General features: G+C 45.9%; 4 protein-coding genes across 4 annotated transcripts in view; all 4 read right to left on the bottom strand.

Moving 5' to 3' along the window:
- LOC309563435 (uncharacterized protein) overlaps positions 1-4,721 on the bottom strand; it is a gene marked incomplete at its 3' end in the record, with an annotated part of 44,026 nt that extends 39,305 nt beyond the window's left edge. The window contains exon 1 of the mRNA XM_082267829.1: positions 4,626-4,721. The remainder of the gene's footprint in view (positions 1-4,625) is intronic.
- The window catches only part of LOC309564412 (uncharacterized protein), a 1,531,146-nt gene that overhangs the window by 1,392,378 nt on the left and 127,868 nt on the right, over positions 1-10,900 (bottom strand).
- LOC309562639 (uncharacterized protein) overlaps positions 1-10,900 on the bottom strand; it is a 47,250-nt gene that overhangs the window by 29,814 nt on the left and 6,536 nt on the right. The window lies entirely within an intron of this gene.
- LOC309563432 (uncharacterized protein) overlaps positions 1,186-10,900 on the bottom strand; it is a gene marked incomplete at both ends in the record, with an annotated part of 92,770 nt that continues 83,055 nt past the window's right edge. Inside the window, 2 exon segments of the mRNA XM_082267827.1 lie at positions 1,186-2,163; positions 5,050-5,184. Coding sequence (XP_082123953.1) covers positions 1,186-2,163; positions 5,050-5,184 — 1,113 coding nt within the window.

Raw genomic sequence — 10,900 nt, 5'->3', positions numbered from 1 at the left:
CATTGGTCTGCATCTGAGCGACAGCAGCCTGGACCTTTAAAATCTTCTCTTGCGGCAGAAAAACTCTTTGAAGGACTGAGTCTAACGTGTATCCCAAAAACCTTATCCTCTGGGATGGAACCAGATTGGACTTCTCCAGATTTAGAAGCCAACCCAGGCTCTCGAGATGGACTCTTGTCTCTTGAAGGTGTGCCAAACACTGACTGTTGGAATCCACAAAAATCAGGAGATCGTCTAGGTATGGGATGGTGGAGACCCCCCTCAGTCTCAGAGGCTGCAAGGCGTCTGCCATCACCTTGGTGAACACCCTTGGAGAAGAGGAAAGACCGAAGGGAAGGGCCCTGAACTGGAGATGCCAGACCGAATTTCCCAGATTGACCGCCAATCTTAGAAACTTCTGACAGGATAGGTTTATCAGGACATGCAGATAGGCGTCCCTTAAATCCAACAGAACCATGAAGCATCCTGGGGATAGTAGCTTGGTTACCGAGTAAATGGTGTCCATTCTGAAAGGTTTGTATCGGATTGACTTGTTTAAGATCTTTAGATTTAAAATCAACCGGTACTTGCTGGAGGGCTTTTTCACCAAAAAAATGTGTGAATAGAACCCCCGACCCTCCTGACCCCTGGGAACTTGAGTGAGAACCTCCTGAAAAATCAGCTCTTCTAAAAGAGACATCATTGCCGAGGCTCTTTCCCGATCTCTTGGAAGCGGAGTCACCCAAAACCTGCTTGGAGGGGTTCTTGAAAATTTGAGATTGTAACCCTGAGCCACAATGTTCTTCACAAAAGGGCTTGAGGATACTTCTTCCCACTGCTGGAAAAACCTTAACAATCTTCCTCCCACTGGGAGAGGAATGTCACTTGCTCTTTGCAGACTGCTCAGGTGGTTTGAACAGTATACCACCTCTACCTCTTCCTTTCTGTGAGGACCATCTTGTTCTCTGGTCCTGATCCCTAGTTCTCTGGGCTTGCTGAAGAGGACGAAAATTTTTCTTAGGTGGTGGTTTCTTTTTTGGAAGGAAAGGCCTTTTTCCTATCCGCCGTTCTATCTAGGATAGCCTCCAAATCTGGTCCAAAGTGCGGGTCTCCTGAAAACGGCAAACCACAAAGTCTGACTTTAGAGGCTGAGTCACCCGCCCAAGTCTTCAGCCAAATCGCACGCCTGGCACAGTTCACCAGAGCCTACGATCTGGCTGCCATTTTAATTGATTCAGCTGAAGCGTCAGCCATGTACTTAATGGCCTTAAGGAGCTGTGGAAAGGATTCAAGAAGGTCTTTCCTAGCCATTCCAGCCTCCACATGCCCCTTGAGCTGTTCCAGCCAGCATTCTAAGTTTCTAGCTACCACTGTGGAAGCCATGGTGGGTCTAAGGCTGGATGCAGAAGAACCCCAAGCCTTTTTAAGGAGGGAATCTGCCCTTTTGTCCATAGCATCCTTCAGTATCCCCATGTCCTCAAACGCCAGATCTGTTCGGCGTGATACCTGAGAAAAAGCAGCGTCAACCTTGGGCTTCTTATTCCAGGGATGCGTTTCATCCTCCTCAAAAGGAAACCTTCTCTTCAGGGATTTAGAGAAAAAGTGGGCCCTCTCAGGATCCTTCCATTCATTTTTAATTGAATCCGCAAGGACTTTGTGGACCGGGAAGACCTTGTGCTTGGCTTGATCTAGGCCCTGGTACATTTTGTCGTGTACGGACATCTGTACTTTTTCTTCTGGGATTTCCAAGGTAGTATACACCGCCTTAAGGAGTTCATCCACATCTTCTAAAACCAACTTATATCTAGATGTCCTGGCAACTTCCTCCTCTTCCTCATCAGAATCTCTGAGGGAGAGTAAAGTACTAGCTCTTTCTTCCTCTGTGTCATAAGCTTCTGCCGACTTAGAGGTGCTTGGGAAACTGCCCATACATTCTGCTGGAAATCTGTCTAAGGGATCAGCTTCCCAGACAGATTCCCAGATAAAGCGGACGGAAGTCAAAGTATCCTTAAGCTCTTGAACAGAGGAAAAAAGATCACTATTCTGCTGGGCTGTTTCTTTTTTCAATAAATCAGCAATACATGTTTTGCAAACTGGCTTAGGCCAGGTATCCTTAAGAGGATTTTTGCAAGAAGGACACTTCCTTGATGTTGCTGAAGCCCTGGCTTTAACTGTGGCTTTGACCTAAGAGGAGACACAAATAAAAAACACCCGTCAGCTAACTAACCTCCACACTAGTCAACACTGATCAATGCCCACATAACAGCCTCCCAGACAGACAAACAACCTGCAAGACTGAGGACATACACCTCCGTCCGCAGGGCAGGCTCCAAAGGAGGAACAATAGATAAACCCTTAAGCCCAATAGTAAAGAAAAAGGAGGCGCCACTGTACCTCTCTTACCTGGGCTGGGCCGGTGCTGACGGCACCTGCTTGCACTGACGCTGCGGTTCTGTCTTCCATTGCAGAGCCTGAAGCAAGCTGGGCAGATCCTCCCTGCCAAAAAGGCATTTAAAAAATTCCACTTCCCGCGTCCTCCGCTGAAGACCGGAAGCTGAGGCACCAACCTCTGACCTGCCGCCGTCCTCTGCGCTTCCAGTGGCTGGAACCAGAGCCACCACGCCCCCCGGAAGTCCCGCCTACCTAAACTGACGTCCCCCGTCAGCCGGGACCAGGGACCGACATGCGGAAGAAAAAAAACTCCCCGCCTGAGCTGCCTGCCAGCCCCACCAAGCGGACTCCCGGCGCACAGGCGAGATCTCTCCGGCGAGGCTCCGCTCCCCTGAGCCCGAAAGGACGGCCGCTCTGGAACAACACCTTTTTACTCAGGGAGGGGTGCTGGGATGGTCTTAAAAGATAGCACCAAAAATAGGGGTAAGTCCACCCTACTCTACCTGGAGAGAGCGCAGCCCCCACACCAGTTCCATGCAGTGTCTCCACCATGGCGGAGGAAACACAAAAACTGAGGCATGGTGGAAGAGGTGGTTGCAGTGTTTCCTGCTGAAATGGGTGGAGCAGCGCTCTCCAGGTGCTGTCCTGAAAGGCGATTGGAGAAAAAAATAATACATTTTAGCCACATCATTTTGTGGGAACATGACATAAAAATTGAGGAATGGAGGAGATGGTGTACAGTATCTCCTCCTCATTTGTTAGGAACATGACGTTATATTGAGGAATGGAGATGGACCTTTCATATGGTGTACAGTATCTCCTCCTCATTTGTTAGGAACATGACGTTATATTGAGGAATGGAGATGGACCTTTCATATGGTGTACAGTATCTCCTCCTCATTTGTTGGGAACATGACATTATATTGAGGAATGGAGATGGACCTTTCATATGGTGTACAGTATCTCCTCCTCATTTGTTGGGAACATGACATTATATTGAGGAATGGAGATGGACCTTTCATATGATGTACAGTATCTCCTCCTCATTTGTTGGGAACATGACGTTAGATTGAGGAATGGAGATGGACCTCCCATATGGTGTACAGTATCTCCTCCTCATTTGTTGGGAACATGACATTATATTTAGGAATGGAGTACTGTACTTTAACATTATTTGTTAGGGACATAATGTTCCTGTAACAAATCGTCCTCTAAAATTATACCAAGGAAGGGAGGAAATGTCTCATATAGTGTAAATCAATTTATTAAAAACAGTAAAAAAAAGTAGTAATGGACTCACATCAGCTTGTCCTGAGGATGTCGCAGATTGATGACGAAACATGTAGGGTGGGACTTCTGGACGACGTGACATGCACCGCTTGGAACTTACGGTTGCCATCTTGGGTCTGGCACTTCCTGTTTTTCTTTTATGGTGGTGATGTCTTTTTATATGTGAGTGCTTTACTACTTTTTTACTGTTTTTAATTAATTAATTTACACCGTATGAGGCTCTTCCTCCCTCTGAAAGGTTTCTTTCATAGTGTATGTTACTTACTCGTGTTGATAGGTGGAGACATTTCTTCCTCTTCACTTTTCATAGTCATCCCAACCTCCTCCGTGGACGGCTGATCACCCCCCACATACGTCTCTACTTCTTCCTCTTTAACCTCAACTTTTATATTAATCAGTTCTTCACCCTAAACCCCAAAATAATAGAAAACGTCTATTAAAGATGAAGTCCAGGCAGGAATAAAAGATACAAATGACAGCAGCACTTAATTCCCTAAAACATTATTATATATTTTTTTCTTAATACCAGCCGTGTAAGTACCTGAATGTGACTTGGTATCAGGCTCTTGCAGTACTTGTAAAGTAGAGCTCAGAATGGGAGAGGTAGAAGCAGAACAAGAAGCCAATCAGCTCTGCTGCAATACTAAGGTAAGGTACATGTTGACAGGAGGAGAGAGCAGATGAGCTAATCAATCTGCTGCTTCTCTTTTAAATCTCAACTCCAGGGAAATTAAAAATGATCCCTTACTGTAAGGCTGCTCCCACACTGCAAGAGATAATGGCTCATTTAGTCTACAGGAGAGGAGCAGCACTTTTACTTTCCTTCCTCTGCTCCTCCTGCAGATGGCACTTTTGCGGTGGAATGTCCCTTGGAATCATTAAATGCAATGCAGAGCTCTGGGCTAGGTATGTCCCCTAGACAGCAACAAGCATCTAAACCTTGCAGTTACACCGAGTCCACCTACCTGATGATGATGAGGGATGGTGTGATCTTCCTGTGTGGAATCCCAGGAATACAGAGGACAGGGACATCTCTCTGGTGGGTTCCCATTACTGGATCCATCTGTAGGAAACACACACACTGACTGAATACATTGTTTCTATGTGTTTATCAGATGATGGGGGATCTAGGTGGACCCTCCGTACTGCTCTCTCCTTTACAATAAAGTCTCCTCTTACCCGGTGATGTGAGGGGCGGCTGATTCTCCATCATGACGTCCTTGTAGAGATCCTTGTGTCCTTCTATATACTCCCACTCCTCCATGGAGAAATAGACAGTGACATCCTGACACCTTATAGGAACCTGACACACACAATGATACAGTCACCATCCAGACACATCCCTTGTCTGTTACTGGATAATGTCCCAGAATTCCCAGCACCGCTCACCTCTCCTGTCAGCAGATCAGTGATCTTCTTGGTCACTTCTAGAATCTTCTGATCATTGTTTCTCTTAGGTTTCAGAAAATGAGGTAAAGGCACTCGTATGGTTAGAAAGTCATCAGACTTCACCGGAAGAACACTCTGCATTGAAAAAGCAACAATAATGTCATGTAAGAGTGATGTCATGTGATTTCCCAGAATTCACCTCACATCTCCGGTCAGGTCTGTGTTATATTAATAGAGATCAGAGTGATGTCATGTGACCTCCCAGAATCCTCCTCACCTCTCCGGGCAGCTCTGTGTTTTATTAATAGAGATAAGAGTGATGTCATGTGACCTCCCAGTATCCTCCTGACCTCTCCGGTCAAGTCTGTGTTTTCCTAAAGCGGTTGTATACTGCCAAAAAACAAAAACAAACCCTGCAAGACAAAGGCATAATGAGCTAGTATGGATCGCATACTAGCTCATTATGAAATACTTACCTTAAAACGAAGCCCCGACACGGACCCCCGGACACCGCTGTGGGTGCTGTCATGCTCCCTCGGCGTCTCTTCCGGGTTCGGCGGCTCCGACGATGTGAGCGGCATGCGCGCGGGAGTCACTTTCTTGCAAGTGCCTGGCAAGGAACTCTAAAGGTCTGCTGGACCTTCAGAGCGCATACGCCGCTAGCGTCAATGGCTGCATGCAGGGCAAATATCTCCTAAACTGTGCAGGTTTAGGAGATATCAATTGTACCTACAGGTAAGCCTTATTATAGGCTTACCTGTAGGTAAAAGTAAAAAAAAATGAGTATACTACCGCTTTAATAGAGATAAGAGTGATGTCATGTGACCTCCCAGAATCCTCCTCATCTCTCCGATCAGGTCTGTGTAGAGATAAGAGTGATGTCATGTGACCTCCCAGAATCCTCCTCACCTCTCCGGTCAGGTCTGTGTTTTATTAATAGAGATAAGAGTGATGTCATGTGACCTCCCAGAATCCTCCTCACCTCTCCGGTCAGGTCTGTGTTTTATTAATAGAGATATGAGTGATGTCATGTGACCTCCCAGAATCCTCCTCACCTCTCCGGTCAGGTCTGTGTTTTATTATTAGAGATAAGAGTGATGTCATGTGACCTCCCAGAATCCTCCTCACCTCTCCGGTCAGCAGGTAGATGATCTCCAGGGTGAGGTCTAATATCCTCTCAGTCCTGTGACTCGGGTCCTCCTCCATCCTCACTGATGAGCTCCTGTGATCCATACAAGACTCTGATCTCTGTTGACAGATAATATAGCGGACTCGCTGGTCATTATAAGTTATAGACAAGTAGAGATTCATTTTATTACCTCTGTCTAAAAGTGAGGGAGGTTTACAACTATGTCTGCATTATGTCAGTAAATACCAAATATATTCAACATTAATACCAAGAGTAACTGAAACACTAAAAAAAAATAAAAAATAAAAATAAACTATAAACCCAAAATTGTAGATATACAACAAGCTAAAAAACCTTCACATGTCAACACTTTGGAAATAAAGCTTGATGACAATTGGTGTATTTTAATTTAACTTTATTATTAAGTTATTGAAAAGTTCTATTTATTGAAACATCGAACGTCCATTGTAGATGAATAGATGGCTCTATATTTAGGTCATATTTCTGTACTGTTTATATTATAATCCATATATGTATGTATCATCATCTGCTGGAGATAAAAGACGTCACAGTCACTATGGAGGAAGAGGATGGACATGACGGGGGGGGGGGGTTACATATAAAATAATATCTTATTACCTCCTCTGCTGCCAGTTCCAGCACTGTCTCCTCTCTACTTCCTACTGACCCTATTCACATCCGGAAATTCCTGTTTATATGTCTACATTACTTCCTGTCTCTATTATACATCACTTCCTATCTGTGCATTTTGAAGTGAGATCACCACCTTGTGTTAAATATAATTTCAACATTTTGCCTACTACCTCATCATCCATAACTCTACTATGTTGTATCCATGATTATACACACAGATTATACCTTAGATAAAATCAAGACAAAAGTCAAATAAAATGTAAAAAAAAAAACAAATTGATCGTGTTTTTAATATTTAAGAGGGTGAAACTAAAAAATAAAAACTACGATAGCTCTCCTCCTCCATCATCGGACCACACTACATTCTCCGACAGCTCTCCTCCCACCATCCACACTACATTCTCCGAAATCTCTTCTCCCACCATCCACACTACATTCTCCGACAGCTCTCCTCCACCATCCACACTACATTCTCCGACAGCTCTCCTCCACTATCCACACTACATTCTCCGACAGCTCTCCTCCCACCATCCACACTACATTCTCTGACAGCTCTCCTCCACCATCCACACTACATTCTCCGACATCTCTCCTCCCACCATCCACACTACATTCTCCGACAGCTCTCCTCCCACCATCCACACTACATTCTCCGACATCTCTCCTCCCACCATCCACACTTAATTCTCCGACAGCTCTACTCCCACCATCCACACTACATTCTCCGACAGCTCTCTTCCACCATCCACACTACATTCTCCGACAACTCTCCCCCACCATCCACACTACATTCTCCGACAGCTCTCCTCCACCATCCACACTACATTCTCCGACAGCTCTCCTCCACCATCCACACTACATTCTCCGACAGCTCTCCTCCACCATCCACAATACATTCTCCGACAGCTCTCCTCCACCATCCACACTACATTCTCTGACAGCTCTCTTCCACCATCCACACTACATTCTCCGACAGCTCTCCTCCACCATCCACACTACATTCTCTGACAGCTCTCCTCCACCATCCACACTACATGGTAATACCCCCGCCTGGACTGTATCATAGGCTGATTGTTGGGCACAGATATCTAACCACCTAACATGTTTCGGACTATACTTGTCGAGTCCTTCGGAAGTGCCACAATTATGTTATACGAAATAAAATGATGTGTGTTACATATTGTTCTGTTTCCTATAGTCCACGAGGGGTGTAGTAGCAGTTGTTCTGCACATAATTGGAACTTTCTAAGATTCAAAGTACCTCATAAAATATTTTCGCATAGCAGGTGATGTCACTTTCGGGTCACCACCGACATGGGCAATGCACTGCCCATTCCTGCCCATCCAACAGAGGAAAAAAAGCAAAAAGCTGAAAACGTCGCACCCGTGTCCAGTCCTCCTACCACCTTATATACTGGGCCAGGGGGCGGACCACCCAAAATGCAACTACAAGTTATCTCCCATAGCCACAATGTTAGGCTATTTTTCTAGGATTAATCCCTTTCAAAAAGGGTTTAGAATTCACTGTTTTACTGTGATCTCTGGTGTTTTCGGCCTATGATTGTGAGTGTGGTGCAGTAACGTCACGCTGCGTAGTGACGTCATTGCGCATAGCAAGCGATGCCACTTCTGGGTCCGCACCCACACAGAGAATTCACTGCCCATTTCCGCCCAACCATCGAAGGAAGAAGGACAAAAGCTAATAACGCCATACCCGTGTCCAGTCCTCCTACATACTGGGCCAGGGAGCAGACCTCCCAAAATGCAACCACAAGTTATCCAGCCCCTCCCATAGCCACAATGTTAGGCTATTTTTTCTGGTGTTTTTGGCCTATGATTGTGAGCGTGGTGCAGTAACGTCATGCTGCGTAGTAGGCCAGGGGACAGACCTCCTAAAATGCAACCACAAGTTAGCCCACCACCTATAGCTATAATGTTAGGCTATTTTTCCAGTATAAAACCCTTCCAAAAAGCATTTATATTAAGCTGTTTTCGACCTGCGATAGTGAGTTTGGCATCATAACATCACACAGTGTATGGACGTCATCCCGCATAGCAGGCGATGTCACTTCAGGGTTGCCTTCGACACGGACAATGCAGAAGAAGGCCAAAAAGCTTTGGATAAATGGCGATACCACAAAGTTGGGGCAGTAAAAGCAATGTCACCACCCATACGGAGAATTTACTGCCCATTTCTGCCCAACCAATGGAGGAAGAAGGACAAAAAGATAAAAACGCTGCACCCTTGTCCAGTCCTCCTACCACCCTACATTCTAGGCCAGGGGGTGGACCTCCCAAAATGCAACCACAAGTTAGCCTGCCACCCATACCTATAATCTTTGGCTATTTTTCCAGTACGAAACCTTTCCAAAAAGCCTTTATAATAAGCTGTTTTACTGTGATCTCTGGCGTTTTCGACCTGCGATAGTGAGCTTGGCACCATAACATCACATAGTGTAGTGAAGTCATCCCGCATAGCAGGCAATGTCACTTCAGGGTCGCCTCGGACTCTGTGTCTTTGTGGTATCGCCATTTATCTAAAGCTTTTTGGCCTTCTTCCTCCGTTGGTTGGGCGGGAAGGGTCAATGCATTGTCCTTCAATGCGTTGCCCCTTCCCGCCCAACCAACGGAGGAAGAAGGCCAAAAAGCTTTAGATAAATGGCGATACCATAAAGTTGGGGCAGTAACTGTAGCAGGCACATCCCACCGCTGGGAGTCTCTACTACTGCGTAGTGACGTCATTGCGCATAGCAAGCAATGTGACCACCCACACTGAGAAATCACTGCCCATTTCTGCCCAACCAATGGAGGAAGAAGAACAAAAAGCTGAAAACGCTGCACCGTGTCCAGTCCTCCTACCACCTTACATTCTAGGCCTTGGGGCGGACCTCCCAAAATGCAACAACAAGTTAGCCCGCCACCCATACCTATAATGTTAGGCTATTTTTCCAGTATGAAAGCCTTCCAAAAAGCCTTTATAATAAGCTAATTTCGACCTGCGATAGTGAGCTTGGCACCATAACATCACACAGTGTAGTGACGTCATCCAGCATAGCAGGCGATGTCACTTCAGGGTCAAGTCCGACACAAACAATGCATTGCTCCTTGCCGCACAACCAACAGAGGAAGAAGGCCAAAAAGCTGAAAACGCTGCACCCGTGTCCAGTCCTCCTACCACCCTACATTCTAGGCCAGGGGGTGAACCTCCCAAAATGCAACCACAAGTTAGCCCGCCACCCATAGCTATAATATTCAGCTATTTTTCCAGTATGAAACCCTTCCAAAAAGCCTTTATAATAAGCTGTTTTACAGTGATCTCTGGTGTTTCCGACCTGCGATAGTGAGCTTGGCACCATCACATCACACAGTGTAACATCATCCCACATAGCAGGAGATGTCACTTCAGGGTCTCTCCTCCGACACAGACAATGCATTGCCCCTTCCCACCCAACCACCGAAGGAAGAAGGCCAAAAAGCTTTAGACAAAATGGTGATACCGCAAAGTTGGGGCAGTAACTGTAGCAGGCACATCCCACTGTTGGAGTCTCTTCTACTGCGTAGTGACGTTATTGCGCATAGCAAGCAATGTCACCAACCACACGGAGAAATCACTGCCCATTTCTGCCCAACCTATGGAGGAAGAAGGCCAAAAAGCTTTAGTTAAATGGCAATACCACAAAGTTGGGGCAGTAACTGTAGCAGGCACATCCCACCGTTGGAGTCTCTTCTACTGCGTAGTGACGTCATTGTGCATAGCAAGCGATGTCACCACCCCCACATGGAGAAATCCCTGTCCATTTCTGCCCAACCAATGGAGGAAGAAGGCCAAAAAGCTTTAGATAAATGGCAATACCAAAAATTTGGGGCAGTAACTGTAGCGGGCACATCCCACCGTTGGAGTCTCCAAAAAAATACAAGGAGCCAAGAGAAGACTCGGCCCAAGAAGCCTCACATATACATTTAGTATATCTTTTGTCATCATGCCCCTTTTTAAACTAAATATTTTCCCCCTACAGTTATTCTATGAACTGAACTGTTCCATCAGTGAAAACCATTGTACATTAATAA

Source organism: Pelophylax lessonae (assembly GCF_965119305.1).
Source record: "Pelophylax lessonae genome assembly, chromosome: 9".
NCBI lineage: Eukaryota > Metazoa > Chordata > Amphibia > Anura > Ranidae > Pelophylax > Pelophylax lessonae.
This window is presented reverse-complemented; position numbering and strand designations above follow the sequence as displayed.